Genomic DNA, 16,221 nt, shown 5'->3' with positions numbered 1-16,221 from the left:
GTTGAGAACTTTTTTCCAACATGCCTTTTTGCAAACTCCAAATGGGATTGGGGTTTTATTTTATAACCAAACCCTTATTGATACATTAAAACACAAAAAAAGGTCTCACACTTTTTTTTTTTGGTAGCTACTTGGTATGTTATACTGAGACCATGTGAGACTTTAATTGCACCAAGGTGGACTATTTATGTGAATTCTGATGGCAACTTGTTGCACCAGAACTAATTTAATGGTATCAGGGGGGACTATGTATACAATCCTAAGTTTTACAATTGTATGAAACAGTACACAATATAAAATTTAAAAAAGTTAATGGAAGTTGAATACTTAATCCAGCCAGTGTAAAATGAAAACGAGTTGTACTTTTCTAAAAGTTACAGATGGATTCCAGCTCTAATTGTAAAGCACTGAGCTGTGAAACTCAGATGCATCTAAAGCCTAGTTAAACAAGTTAGGTCACCTACGCCACAATGAATTTGGAGATGACATCTGAGGAGTGGATCTGGGTATACCTGATCTACTAATGCAGATTTGTGAACTGTGCTAAGGAACTCACTTTGCTAGTTATTAATCATTGTTTGTAGACAATCAGGATGTCCTGCTTAAGCCCTCGTAAGTCTCAGGGGTCACTGAAACAAAAATTTGAAAGTAAGTTACCTCAGAAAAGCACAATCTCTAAATAAGATCTTTTAATATAGAGATGAAGCCATTAATATGTGGTGGTCACCTTTAGATGCATCAATTTTAATTTCAGCACACAGGTCTCAGAAATAATCAGAGAGCATCACAAAAGAGGAGGGGAATATTATATAGGTTAACATTCATGAAAAACATTTTTTTTTATTGTTTTACAAATGTCTTATCTGTAACATCTTGGTTTGCATTATTCCATGATTCCATCCGACTCTCAGAGAGTTTTAGAACTACAGGTTGCCTTTCAGCAAAAACTACACTACCCATAATCCCCAGCAACTCGTGGAGTGAACAGGGTGCGGCTCTGTTTAAAGAGCTTTTCCTCTTCTCCTGCCTTCACTCTCACTCTCTCTCCTGCAGCACGGGAAACTTCTTTTGGTAAGTATATTTATTTTCAATCTACTTTCTATTCTGTTCTGTAACACGTTCTTGAACTATTGTGATAAGTCGTGCAGGTGAGCCTTTACCTGTTGTTAGGATCATTATGACGTGGCTGTCTTTCAATGTGTGTCATTTGACACAATTATTTAATTCATTATGCACTTTTTCCCCCCTCTTAGAGCTGACTTGTCAAGCAGAAATCCAAAAAAAAAACAAAACCATGGTGAGTCAAAAATAGTGATGTTTTGCTTGTATTATCCCACTGCACAAAGAGAAGTAATGCTTTTAATGATTGAATTGGCTGCTCCTGAATTACCTTACATACTGTTCTTTCTTCTTCTTTTCTTTTTTTTTTTTTTAGAGTTCCTATTGTCACTGTAACAACATTGGTTCTTTGCTCTTATGCAGTATTTTAAACACTTTTTGCACTTTTTGTTCAAAATCATATAGAAAGTGTAGGTAAATGATTGCACTTTTGAGTTCATTACTGAGATTCTTCACAACCACTATTTGTTCAGAACCTGGTGCTTGTCAAATGCAGCTCAAACATCCCACCATGCTGGTTTGACAGTTAAGAAAGGGCGATGCCTGTACATTCCAATTCAGCACACAATCATTGTACACTCCCATGAGTGTGACATTTTTTTTTTTTTTTAATCCTACAAGTCTGTTTTCTCACTTCTTTCATTCTTACCGTCAAATTTGTCTTCTGTCTGTCAGCCAGCAGTCTCTCAGGTTAGATCGTGTGTGTAATTTGGTCCATCAGCTTACCAAAGTGTCTTTATATGACATGTTATTAAGCATAATGTGAGGTTAAATCTGGTTGCCAAAATAATATTTTAAGCTTTTAAAGGTTCCCTTTTTGGTCACTTGTGACTCACTCTTGGCTGTCGTGGGTGAGCCGAGATGGATATCCTTGAAGATTTCCACAAACATTCATTTTCCTCCTTGATTCACTGGATATTAACACCAGGATACTGTAGATTTGTAACTAACAACTGCTGCTGTAATCACAAAGACTGTGCTGTGCTCAACCCAGGCCTCTGATTGACAATCTGCTCATATCGAACATTTCGACACACGTACTAAGGCCTACTGTTTGACTCTATAGTGAACAGTTGTGGAAGAGAAATGATTTATAATCCCATAAGTGGACTGGTTCCCTTTTGAGTCTGGTTTCGCCTCAGGGAGTTTTTCCGGATTTCTGTAAAGCTGTTTTGTGACAATTTTAACAAGTGCTAAATGTGCTATGCAAATAAAATGTAATACTTTTTTTTTTTTTTTTTTACTTTGAACTTTGAAAAAGTTGACCAGACACATGACGATATAGGAGCTTTACTTTAGTGGGAAAACTTAGTCATCTAAAGTATCCAGAGAGTGGAAAAGAGGTCTTGGTTGTAGTAAAATATGAGCTGAGATGTAGAGAAAAGTTTTCCAATCTTTTCTTCTTCAGACGCTGATGACTCATACTGCATGTGTGCACTCCTAGCAGGGCGGGTTTTTCCTCTCTCTCTCTCTCTCTCTCTCTCTCAAATATCACTTCCATCTGCTGTGGTTTCAAGGGTGGAGTTGTGTTTGCATAGATGCATGCACAAACCTTGATAAACATTAATAATCCCTTTCAAACAAATTAAACGACCATGGATCCTGGACTGTAAACATAATGCTTGCGTTCTCACAGGCAGGAAGAGTTTGATATGAGAACAGCGCTGAAAGAAGCGAGCTCATTTGTATCTGTCTATGTTTGCTTGTCTGAGACTGTTTTTGTCTGATGCAAGCATTGGATGTTGATCCTTAAAATTGTTGCGAGATTTGTGGATGTTTTCTTGATGAGCAAAACAACTGGCAATGTCACTCATGCACATTTCACATGCAGCACTATATGATGTGTTGAGTTATTAAAGGCAGGTTAGTGATAGTTCTGATTTCACCATGGTACGTACAGTATTTGTACTGTATGTGTACATGTACAGTATGTGAACGCTAAAACCGCGTTCAAGTGCAAGTGAGCATGCCATATTAAAAAAAGATATATTGACTTCTTACAGATTTGTTCATGCATAACAAATAATGTTTATATAATCTTCAAATTAATAGCAAAGACTGTTTATTGAGCTAATAAAGCCAGTGGCATTTGAGCCATGACTCTGGGGTGTCTGAAGTGATGAAATCTGTGCTATTGTCCTCAGTTCTAAAAGACTAAGTTTTTCTACCCATCATGCCTTGATCAGACAGGAATGCTGTTGTTTTGGATTTGGATTTGTACAAGCAGGCACAACAGGAACTGAAGATTCGACTCGTTTAAGCATATTATGAGAGCCAGAACTTCCAGACAAACCCGAACACAGTATTTAATGCTGCAAGACAATGTCACATTAAAATTCTTCATTTACATGATGCTATTTTGGTGCATATTTAATACAAACTCGTTCCAGAAAAGTCTGATTCATGAAGTTTCGAGGTCGCAATTGAAAATGAATCATCCTGTCCTAAACGTATTCCACCTGAAATCTTGAAGCCCAGCTTTTAACCAGAAACCCCACAGTGGTGTACTTTTATAATAATGTATTATTAGTGTGTTTAGTCAGATGTTCCTGCCACACTGTATTTAACCCCACGGCAAAAGACATAATCCATTAATTTTCCAGCTCTGTCAATGTTTTGGGTTTGATCAAGATTAATTATTCAGAGAGATTGAATAGCATGGCAATAGAACAGATTGCAGAATATCAGATTACTATGAAGTATTAGCTTCACAGTTGTATACCTCTAACGCTACAACAATGGCTGAAATCAACGTGAGGTGGACTTAAGTAGTTCTACCTATACGAATTGTTCAGTAGTAATAGATCTGTCAGAGATGTGACTTGAGGTTGGAGTTGCATTTGGGGCGGCAAGACTTATTTCAAAGGTGGCAGCTGCCATCCCGTACCACCCATGTGACCATACCTGTACCTGTTTGTAGTTAAGTTGCAAATGCTTAGCTCTGTAGCACTTGTATCACTGGCGACTCCTTTAACAGCTCTGTGCTTGTGCATGTTGGTGAGGACCAAATGTCTCCACAAGGATAGGAGTACCTGACAGTTTTGATGTAATGGGGACATTTGCTATAGGGACAAGCTAAACTGCCCCCCCCCCTTTTTTTATTTAAATTACAAAAACTGCTGCTTTTATTTAAAACACTTCAAGAGTCCAAACATTTCCTTTTGGTTACAGAGGTTAAGGTTCAGGCACATCATTATGTAACTGTATTAATAATTGAGTCAGTGGAAGGTCCTTACAAGGATAATATGTGTATGTGTGTGTGTGTGTGTGTGTGTGTGTGTGTGTTGTGGAAAACGTATCATGACAACTTGGTTGTCACCAAGTTACTGCTTGCATGCGTGTGTGGGCGTGTACGTAATTAAGTACAGGTCCTACTCATGTGGTTATTTACGAAACACTTTTAGTCTCGCACAAACACACGCACAAATAGAACTGAACAGTAAACCTGCATAATATGGATAAAATACTAGCCGTTAGAGAAACAGGAACATTACACTGCTAGTTATTAAATAGTTAAAAAAAAGGAAGAAAAAAAAGCCCTCATGTGACATGGCCTAGATGATGCTCACTGATTACTCATGTGGCACATCAGTATTACAAAAGCCAGTATTGCAGTACCATTGATATAACATTTCTGCACAGACCTAGAGCTAGACATTTGATGTATTCTTGTGTCAGTGCTGATTTGATTGACTAATATTTGTCGTGATATGAAACTCCAACATCAGGGCATGCTGAGATTATATAAACTTGAAAACGAAGAACACAAAGCTCTACCTCTGACAGACTTCTGTATCTTGTTATTCTGACTTGTTATCTTAATTGTAAGGCCAAAGAGGAAGTCCCACACCATCATAACAACATCTGAGGGGAAGCAAAAGTAAAAGTGATCAGAAATAATTGTAACTTGTATGCAGTCGCTGGTCTGCTCTTGTTGAGTTAAATGGCACTCTTTTTAACCAAAGTGAATTGTAAGGGATGGGATTTAAGAAGATGGCGCAACATCTCCAGTCCCTGTCGTCCTTACTTCCTTCTGTCAAGAGGCTTGTGACAGTTGTGGGTTGTACGTTTGCACACATCACATGGACTGTAAGAGTAACTCTTATGACTCATATTAAGGCTGGGACTGTAGATCAATATAATGGCCTACTCTACTTTACTTAGGAAGTGTGAAGTTGTCAAATTATTAATGTTAAGATGCACCGCTATAGATAATCATATACTTCTATACTGGTGCGGTGGATTTTAAAATATGCTAAAGGTTTTGAATACAGGGTAGCGTACTTTTTAAATGCCACATTTCGGCATAGTTTTGAAAAACGTCTGAAGAAGAAAAGTAACAAGTGTGTTATAAAACAGATTCCAACATTGTCCCAATCCAAATATTTGAATATTTAGTAGTACAGTACGTCAGTAAACTCTATGATGTAGGTTCTGAAAACCACATTAATTGGGTTGTATATGTATGATACACAAAATGTATACGCCTAGCTATTCCAATAGTAATAATGGCATGTGCTCGGTAAATGTTAATGATTCGTAAAGGATTCTTTGCAAACTCATTTACTAATAAGTGTGAGAGTGTATACTTGAAAATAATATGAGAATGACAGTATTTAAAAGCTTCATGGGCTTTTAAGCTCGTGTACTATTGCATAAGATTTCATTTCTGTCTTAGCCAGTGTCTGACTCATAAACCCAGTTCATCCCCGCCCCTCGCTCTCTCGCTCTCTCTCTCTCTCTCTCTCTTACTTTTTTCCCCCTCGTCCCACACATTAGTTGCTCAGTCAAAAATTCCTTGTGGAAAACTACTCAGCTGACCTGCATTAGTTTTTAAACGGACAGGCAGCACAAAAAGGCAAAATGGTATAGAGTTGGTGATGCATATTATTAATGTGTTAACTTTATTTGTAGATTCTTTAAAACTGTTTTATTTCATTTTTTTTTTTTTTTTAGCTTTACAGTAATCTATAAGATTGTAGTGAAGAGCTACAGTTTTAAACTCCAGAGAAGAAACACTGAAAAATAAATGTATGTTTACATTTTTTTTTTCCCCCTCTGCCCAGGCTGGAAGAGGAACCATCAAGGCTCAGAGCGGATTCAACGCCAACGCTGATGCCGAGGCTCTTTACAAGGCTATGAAAGGATTTGGTTAGTCACCGTGCACACAGCCACACATAGTTTTTGAAGAGCGTTTCAGTGCTCATAAGTCAACAGAGCACAATGCCAGAAATCAAATCATTAATATCAGGCGGTTTTAGACGCTTCTGAGTGTAACACCAACGTGAGTAAAATACATTTGAGTATTCTAACAGTCTGAATCAGTCTTGAGGCACAAAATGAATGAGAAAAGTAAATAGAATTCAAAATGTGAAGGTTACACAGGAGTAGATCATAGGATACAAACAGATTGACTGGAGTCCACTGGTTTCGTCTGAATTGGGGATATAAGTACAAACATAGTTGAAGATTATCTTAAGTGTTATATAGTGTTACCATAAATAGTGTAGTGGAATGAGTGATTGATTTGTGCTGGATGGATGGCTGGAAAGGATAAATATATGAATAATACTATCACACAGGTGCAACCATTTTCCATCACGCTTTATGGAAATAACTGTTGCTTCCAACCAGCAATATGTACGTTGCCTTGCATTAGTATTCACCTCCCATGAACAATTCCACATTGTGTACATCATTTCTAAATTATTGAGCAATCTAAATGAGTTTTCCAATATTGCGATTAAATAATGAATTATATGATTAATGATGTCTCATCCCAGTTACTTCCAGGTTGTACAGTATTACTACAAAAAGTGGGAAAGTTCCTGGGGGTGAATACTTATGCAAGGTTGGGTACAGGTGAAGAAATGAAATGCAATATTTGTTACTTGTGTGCTCAGGCACCGATGAAGCAGCCATTCTGAATCTACTGACGGCTCGTAGTAACGCTCAGCGGCAGCAGATCAAAGCCGCCTTCAAGACCCTGCACGGCAAGGTAAAGACTTATACATTTTAAATTATTAATAAAATAAAAAGTTCATATTTTTAATTGGTTTCCCAACTTGTAGTATAACTATATAAACGTACCACAATTACATACAGTTATTCGGAAAAGTAAGTGAACTATGTAAGTCAGTTAAAAATATAATATTAAAAAAAGATTATAAATATATAAGTATTTTAGTATTTAAAAAAAAAATTCTTCAAAAAAATACTTAGAAATTCAGAAATGTTTATTCCAAGTCACTCTAGTGCCAATGATCAAGCTTTATTCCTACATTCGTTGTGTCTTTCCCTTTGTTCATTCACTCATGGGGTATAGTGACCATCAGTCATGTTAAAGCAAACAGTTAAAGCAAACATGTGAACAATGATGTGACCCAGCAGTGAGGGATTGCTTCAGACATACAGCTCAGCCATGTTTCCACGAGCTTTATTTAGAGTCAGACAAGTAAAACATCTGTCCTTAACAAAGACACGCTTTTGCAGAGAATGTGACTTGGAGAAATGTAATTGGAAAGCTCAAAGAGATGTAAAAGGAGTGGCAAAAATGCAGCTTGTTCAGTCATTTCTGAACTGTGTAGACCTTGAAAGCTAAGTAAGAAGACTGATATTAACCAAAATGTGTGGGACAGTGGTGTCTCATCCAGTGGGGCACACTGGACAATACAAATGAGTGGCCAACGGTTTAAAAACAATTGTTGCTGTTGATCATGCTGCCCAACATAGCTTCCATTGAATTATTATTGCACCTAGTGGACAAAACTGGGAACTGCAGCAAGCGCTAACAGAGGCCCATGGGGACAGGAATCACGCTGCCCCATGCTTAAGTCTTTAAATCTTTACATTGACTTTGTCCAGCCCTCATATATATATATATATATATATATATATATATATATATATATATATACATATACACACACACACACCCCCACCATATAACTTTCAAAAATATGTTCCTTCCTTCTCTCTCTCATTGTTACTCATTACTCTTGTTTTTTTTTTGTTTTTTTAATATTCTGCTCTTTCCCTTGATATTTGTCCTTGTACTTTTTCCCTTCTTCAATCCAATTTTTAGATTAGATTTTTAATTTTTAACAAAATGATCAATCTGTGAGAAAGTCTAGATTGTGTCTGCTGATAATCACAGTGATGAGCCAGTAAAGGTCTATAAATGATTCCGTTGTAAAAAAAAAAAGATTAGCGAACTGTAAGAGAGTGCAAACACAGGTTGGAAGATGAGGAGTAAATGAGTAGAGAACCTGAGATAAATTAAAAACAGAAGCCTTTTTTCACAGTTGATTACAACAGGAAAGGATAACGTCTGTATGGGTTTTTATCTCTTAGTAGTTTAATAGATAATATGTGTGAGTAATTTGAGTTTGTGAATTATTAATTCTTAATTAAATACTGTGTATAAACAGACCCATGTTCTATTGATTCATGGTTAACCAACCCTAATGATTAAGGTCATATAAAGCAATAAGGAACAGTTTTTCATTGTTGGGCACAAGGAAGGGAATTTGTCATTCCTGATCCAGCTCTTTCACGCCACAGAATTAACCCTTAAACGTCTGGGTGTTTTTGTAAAAACTTGTATCAAACACTTATTGAGCTACAAACTGCCATGATGATGTAAAAACCGACAAAACATTTTTAAACCCACCAAACATGACGATGCAACATGTATTTTATTCTATTAATCATTTATCTCGCGTTGACTGTGATACAAACGACACAGCAAAGTTCATAGCTACTTGTCGACAGATATTTTGACCAGGAAGTAAGTGATATATAAGGTTCAAGAATGAATTCTAAGGAGTAGGTTGATTTTTTTTTAGAGGTTTGTAGGATTTAATTTTGGCTCACACTGTAACTCACTGTAATAATTAAGTATGCAATTGTGAGTCTATGAACCCTGGATAACCGGCAGGGGCACATCACTGGATAACTTCTTGTGCACGCATGTTGAGACCTTCCACTGAGTGATAAATGAAGACACGTAGAGCACAGCATGTGTGAGATCTCAGATGATGGAAATGTTATGAGTGAAAGTGTAACATTCATACAGCAGTTGATATTTGATTCATTTCTGCTTGTGAATTGCTTTATGGAGTTATTTACAAACAATTCAGATGAGTTTTGAATACAGAAGCTTGGTTTAAAATTATAACTAACTTTAGAGAGTCATTCAGGAAGCAGAGATTGTCCTTATTTCTCCTGTCAGCTTCGTCCTCTTATCTAACTTCCTCGTTCCATTTATACCTGTAATCTGTGAATCCACCAGGTCTTTTTTTGAAAGAAAGTAGTAATTTCAGACCCCCACCCTCTCTCTCTCTCTCTCTCTCTCTCTCTCTCTCTCTCTCTCTCTCTCTCTCTCTCTCTAGGACTTGATGCAGGAACTGAAATCAGAGCTGACAGGGAAGTTTGAGACTTTGCTTCTAGCACTGTTGGAGACGCCTACAATGTATGATGTGAAGTGCCTGAAGCATGCCATTAAGGTATACACACTCCCCCACACACACACACACACTTATATGTCATTCTATCAATGTACACATACCCAGCTCCTCCTGTTACTCTGGTTTCCTCCCCCAGTCCAAAGACATGCTCTGTAGGCTGGTTGGCTTTTCCAAACTGCCCATTGTGTGTGATTGTGCCCTGCGATGGGTTGGTACCCCGTCCAGGGTGTCCCCCACCTTGCGTCCTAAGTCCCCTGGGATAGGCTCCGGATTCCCCGTGAACATGTGTAGGATAAGTGGTATGGAAAATGGGTGGATATACCCAGCTCAGTCTGAAGAATTGTCGTTGTTTTTTTTTTTTCCTCAGGGTGCTGGAACATCTGAAAAGGTTTTGATTCACATCCTGGCTTCAAGAACTTGCAATGAGATTCAAGAGATCAATAAGGCCTACAAGCAGGGTATGAGAATCTGGGGTTTTTACTTTTGTATGGGTTACAGATTGTAGTGCTGATTATTTGTATAATTGGTTTAAGGATCAGGGTTCGGGTTGGTTACTAGATGATAATTGTGTGTATGTGTGTGTGTTACAGAGTATGGTAAAAGCCTGGAGGATGATGTGACTGGTGACACTGATGGAGCCTTCAGGCAGATGCTGGTCATTTTGCTGCAGGTAATGTTACTAGTCAGCAGAACATGTGTGTGTGTGTGTGTGTGTGTGTGTGTGTGTGTGAGAGAGAGAGAGAGAATAATGTGTAATTCTTTTTTAAATAATAAAGTAATGATTGCATTATGTCAATATGGGGAATGGTATAAGTGTGTATAATAGTTATTGTTTTAATGAGAACTGTTTTGGTTGTAGGCAAGCAGACAGCAGGGTGTACAAGAGGCCTTGGTACAGACCGATGCGAAGGTATGGATGTATGTTAGACTAGCAAAATAAGACGAAATAAAACTATAACAGAATGGAAAGTACTGCCACCTAGTGGTCCAGATGTAGCAGATGAATGTTCATGTACTTCAGCAATTTGCAGTTAGTGTTATAGTGCCCCCTACTGATCTCTTTTAGAATGATGCCAAAAGAGCTACACAGTACAGTAGTTGATTTTCTGTAGAGTTTAGAAAAACACCTCTTGACAGACTTGTTCACTCTGAGTGTTTCTTGTTTTAGCCACCATCAATGTTACTTTATTTTAAAGAGCAACACCAATGCAATTATTGAAAAATATAACAAAAACACAAGTTTTCTTTTCTTTCTTTAAATTTATTTATTTATTTATTTGAATGATCTTTACCAGTATATCTTCCATAAAAATGAGGTAGCATTAGTCTAAAGCAGTGGTCACACCAGATCTCTCTTAAGTTTTAATGTGTGTGTGTGTGTGTGTGCGTGTGTGCGTGCGTGCGTGTGTGTGTGTGTGTGTGCATGCAGACCCTCTTTGAAGCAGGAGAAAAGAAATTTGGTACAGATGAAGAACAATTTGTGACTATTTTGGGGAACCGCAGTGCTGAACATCTTAGGAGAGGTATAGTTCTCTCTCTCTCTCTCTCTCTCGGATTATTAACATCCTTTATAAAAATTAACCCGCATACAAAGAAAAGTCATTCCCATGAGAACATTTTTACTCTCAACGACACATGTGGGGAAAATTTTACATCATTACCAAAAAATACACTGGTTTTAAATAGCTCGTAGTCCTTATGAACTCTGTAGTTGGCTCGATCATGTCCTGTTTCCGTGGGGTAATATATGGGGCCGTGCTCACCAACTGTCTTTGTTTTGTTTTGACAGTTAGTTGATCTTTTGTTAAGATGTATTTTCCAACCTCATCAGGTATTATAGGAGAAGATTCAGAGCTGTTATCTTGGCAAAGGGAGGTAGCACAAAGTATTGACTAAAAGGGTACCAATAATTCTTGCACACCTATATTTAACACAGAATTATTATTATTATTTTTTAAATAAACCTGTGTTTTGTTTTCAATTGTTTGATATCCATGAGAGCATTTCTGTGGATTTTTTGAACCAAAGATCAAAAGGTTAAACAATAAAGACCTTTTTTTTTTTTTTTTTTTTTTTAAACAGCCTTCTTAGCTCATATTCACCAAGGGTGCCAATATTAATGGAGGGCACTGTAGCTAGGTCTTGTTCTGTCCTCCTCATTGAGCACTGGATTGTGTTGCATTTTTGCAGTGTTTGCTGAGTATATGAAGCTGTCTGGATTTCAGATCGAAGAGAGTATTAAAAGAGAAACCTCTGGACACCTGCAAGAAGTGCTGCTGGCTGTGGGTAAGACACACACACACACACACACACACACACACACACACACACACACCATTGAAAACTATTAGTTCACATAGTAAAATACTCTCTTCCTTCTCTTCTCCCTTACTCCTTCTCTCTCATGTCTCATATTGTTTACTTTCGCTCTCTCTTTTGCATTTCTTCTCTCTTACAGTAACGTGTGCCAGAAGTGTTCCTACCTATTTAGCTGACTGTCTGCATAAAGCAATGAAGGTAAAAGTCTGGCTTTATCCCAAATGCTGAAATTCATGCTCAGATAACTATTACTACATCAACCATTTTAGGAAATATAACAAACGCTAAAGTCCTTGATATTTTAAGGTGTTTATACGGTGTAGTTTCAGTGCATGAGGGACTGTAGGGAGTAATGCATTCTGGGCATACAAATATATGCATTATATAAATGATTTGCTAACATATTCTACCTTAACCCCTTAACCTCCCAAGACTGGTTGTTCGATCCAGACATACAATCCTCACTCTTCTAACTATTCCTTTCCTGTTCCTTTCAGTGTTGTTACAGAATACTGAATCTTAAATGTGCTTTAAGTTGAATAACTGAATCGTTATTTGGGACTTTATATGGTTACTCGTAGCTTCATGAAAGATTTCTTTTTCAGAAACAGCCCTCACTTTTTTTTTCTTTTTCTTTCTGATGGTCTCAAGTTAACTTGACGATGTCTTCTTTTTAGCAATTCCATCTGGGATATACACTCTCTATTATGGCCCGACTGATGTAAATATTTTCTTACCATACATTATATTACCAATAATAATATAGTATTTAAAAAGCTATATGGCTTGAAAAAATTAGATAAGTTGTTTTTAAAAAAAAAACAAAAAACAAAACTATTTGAATGACTTAAATTTTCCAGTATAATTGTGCTGTCTTAATATTATCAGATTTTGTTTGGAAAAATCACTATATCAGTCAGGCCATACACTCTATGGGCCGTATTCAGAGTTTGCCAAAAACCGAGGCGCGACTGATGAGAATTTTGTTGCACGATATTGGCTCGAGCATTTACATTTACAGCATTTGGCAGACGCTTTTATCCAGAGTGACTTACGTCAGTCTCATTTATACAACGGAGCAGTTGAGGGTTAAGGGCCTTGCTCAAGGGCCCAACAGTGGTAGCTTGGCAGTGCTGGGGCTTGAACTCCTGACCTTCTCATCAGTAACCCAGAGCCTAAAACCACTGAGCCACCACTGCCCGAGGAAGTAGCAGTATTTAAGTCTATTGCCATTGGCTGACAGTTTGATGTAATACACCATGTTACGCTGAAATGTGTGGTTTTTGGACATCTGAGGAGGCAGCATCTTAATGTAGGACATGCCTTTCTCAAAATGACCCGAGTCATTTGTTTTAGATAAAATTATTAATGTTAACAAAAAAAGATGCAAAATAAAAGAATGTGCTGGATCAAGTGCTATTTGATAAGACGTTGAATAATGAATGTGGAAGCCATATGATTGAAATGAAACCAAATTTTCAGTGACATAATGTGATAATTAAACTAGGACTGTTCGTGCAGCAATATACTAGATTTCTAGATGTCCTATATATATATATATATATATATATATATATATATATATATATATATATATATATATATATATATATATATAATCTCTTCTCATTCATATATCATCGTATTAATCTTTATTTCAATTTTTAGAACATATTACGAACATTTCACGACAAAGGAAAAAATGAATGTAAACTGCCTTCTTCAGTCTGCATTTTCTATCCCTTCGATTTCCCCCCCCCTCAGCTTAAAGACAAGTGCTTGTGTTTAAAGACCCTCTTGAAAATCTCGTCTTGCACACTTCTACTCAAAAATAATCCCGTAACCTTGGAAACTGCACGCAAGTAACGTTAATATCTGTAAATCCACTCTTAATATGAGTAACTCTGTCTGCGTAAGTCGGCAGCTCTGAATACGGCCCTACGTGGAGTGTCAGTATATGAATGCTCATACGCTGTGTGCGGTGCTGAAATTCTATGCTTCATTGACGCAGGTTTTCTTCAAACGGTCTCCCTCCTATTTGTCTGTTAACCCAACCTGACTCGGAGTGATATCACTACTTTTGGTAGTTTCTGTTCGGTCTGATGTGGTGAAGGGCGTGAAGAAATGGGCCGAGCGCAAATCCTGTGTTCTTCCCAAACGAAACGCACCAGTGTGGTAAACACAACAGGGTTTGATTCAAACATTCTTAAAACTGCAGAAGTGAAAGAGGAAAACAGCCAGACCTCCTTTATTAGTCCTGTTAAGTCTGACCTATCAGACTGATCTTTTTTTTTTCCTAGTAAAAAAATCTATCTAAATTTTTAGATTTTGATTCCAAATAGCCACCTAAGGAAAGGAATTGTGTGTATATATTGTTGATATTTCAACATATATACCTCCTTAACAAGCAACAAGTTTTAAGCATGTTGCTGATGCAAATCAGCCGTGTCCACAGGGCGCAGGGACTGACGATAAGACGCTGATCGAGATCATGGTGTCCCGCAGTGAAATCGACATGCTGGATATACGTGCAGAGTTCAGAAGGATGTTTGCCACGTCTCTGTACAAAATGATTAAGGTATGTATTTTTTGTCTAAAAAAAAAAAACAAACTACAGTTTTTCATGTGATATTAAGAGATCTTGTTTAAATTGCAATACACCAGTGCATATAAACAATATATTTCCCTTGCTCTTGTTACTCTTTATTACAGGGTGATACTTCTGGTGATTATTCTAAAACCCTGCTTGTGTTGTGTGGCGGTGATGATGCCTAAATCCGCTCCTGGATCTACACTTCGATATTCTGGCAATTTCACACTTAACAAATTGCTGAAAATATATTTTTCGTTGTACATGTTACTAATAGTGATGCTCAGTAACTCATTACATTGATAATTCATAATAATGAAGTCGGTTTTAATATCACAGTTTTTTTTTTTCTCTTGCATGCTATTACATGCTTGTAATTGTGTATTGGTCCAAAATTTTGTAAAAGAAAGTAAATAAAAAGCAGGTCTCAGTCATGGTGCTACAAAACCAAAAGTTCAATGAAGTGGATAAATATTGCTATGTGATTTCTTTATACTGCTTTAATAAATAAATGTTATGGGCATTATAAAAATGGTATGAAGTGGGGAAACATCCTTTTTTTCCCTTTGGGTTAGGTGAAATAAACTGTTGATGTCCTTAATGTTTTCAAACTAATAGTTTCTGAGACAAGTGATGATTTATTTGTGAAGTAAATTAGTAATTAAAGACACATAAATGCCCGTCCTTTCAAATAATCACTCACAAATTGAGTTGAACTTTTTTTTTGTTGTTTTTTTTTCAAGCTACAAAAAAATTTAATTTTTAAAATTTATATTTATTATAATTATTATATTTTTAAGAAAAACAAGGACGAAACTAATGATTTTGTGTCCATTCCAATCAGAAAAGTCATGGGCTCAAGCTTCACATGCTGATGAAATTCATCCCTTTTTACAATTGCATTGTTCCACAAATCCAGATGGTAACCGCAGAGAACCTGTTTGACTTCTGTCCAAATCACAACCTTGAAAATATGTGTTGTTTTTTCAGCTGTACATTGATCATTTAATACTATTTTGACCCCAGCCAAAAGCCCAGAAGCTTACATTATCCTTAATGTTTCCTGAAGCTCACGGCATAGAGCATCAGACTTCCAAACCCTGTTTTTGTCCCTTTTGCAGAATTGATCTGTTCACCTTTGAAAGTCTGTTCACTTTTGGATGACTTTGCAAGTCCTTCTGAAATAATTAGGAATTTTGAATAATAAACACTGATAATGTTAGCAATATTGCATGAATGCTATGGTGCTTGGACCCCAATAATCACTGCTTGTGGCCATATTTACTACTATTATTATTATTATTATTATTATTATTATTATTTTATGTTACAGTATGCATGCACACAATAGTTCTGAAGGAATCTGGTCAACATCGAATTAAAATGAGTTTGGTATGACATTCTGCATATGAATGATACGATATTCTGCACATTCTGCATATTACTTCTGCATAAAGTACATAGGAGAAATAGACCTCTCAGAGACATGATTTGAGGTCAGACTTGTGAAGTTGATATGGAAAGGCCTATTTCAAGGGTCCTACACAAGAATGCAAGCTACTGCTCTCACTTGGGTCTCTCGGAGGTAAAAAACATACGATCAAAATATGACACAGTAAGTCAAAATTAAGTCAAATATATTATGATGACTTTCTATTTCATTGTGTGCATTTCATCACATCAGTAGATGGCGTGAGAGTACCAGATAAAGTGTATCAACAATCC

The 16,221-nt window shown here is 36.8% G+C and overlaps 1 protein-coding gene across 3 annotated transcripts; it reads left to right on the top strand.

Annotated features, from left to right (window-relative positions):
• The first annotated feature begins 978 nt into the window (after positions 1-978).
• Positions 979-15,031, top strand: anxa5b (annexin A5b). Of its 3 annotated transcripts, none has more exons than XM_053619265.1 (13): positions 979-1,071; positions 1,254-1,297; positions 6,186-6,270; positions 7,023-7,117; positions 9,513-9,626; positions 9,955-10,045; positions 10,178-10,257; positions 10,447-10,497; positions 11,017-11,110; positions 11,778-11,873; positions 12,046-12,104; positions 14,350-14,484; positions 14,619-15,031. In XM_053619265.1, the coding sequence occupies exons 2-13, from the start codon at positions 1,295-1,297 to the stop codon at positions 14,679-14,681; spliced, it is 966 nt and encodes a 321-aa protein (XP_053475240.1). In that variant the 5' UTR covers positions 979-1,071; positions 1,254-1,294; the 3' UTR covers positions 14,682-15,031. The 3 variants fall into 3 exon arrangements, with proteins under 3 accessions (XP_053475240.1, XP_053475242.1, XP_053475241.1); XM_053619267.1 differs by having other exon boundaries at positions 1,017-1,071; positions 14,362-14,484; XM_053619266.1 differs by lacking the exons at positions 979-1,071; positions 1,254-1,297 and adding an exon at positions 5,889-5,985.
• Positions 15,032-16,221: the final 1,190 nt, after the last annotated feature.

The sequence above is a fragment of the Ictalurus furcatus genome, chromosome 29 (assembly GCF_023375685.1).
Source record: "Ictalurus furcatus strain D&B chromosome 29, Billie_1.0, whole genome shotgun sequence".
Classification (NCBI taxonomy): domain Eukaryota; kingdom Metazoa; phylum Chordata; class Actinopteri; order Siluriformes; family Ictaluridae; genus Ictalurus; species Ictalurus furcatus.
This window is presented reverse-complemented; position numbering and strand designations above follow the sequence as displayed.

Bases quoted from the DNA above. Each gene is read 5' to 3' on its own strand.
- anxa5b (XM_053619265.1), top strand. The intron at 6,271-7,022 runs GTTAGTCACCGT...TTGTGTGCTCAG, and splicing joins CAAGGCTATGAAAGGATTTG to GCACCGATGAAGCAGCCATT. The intron at 10,498-11,016 runs GTATGGATGTAT...GTGTGCATGCAG, and splicing joins TGGTACAGACCGATGCGAAG to ACCCTCTTTGAAGCAGGAGA.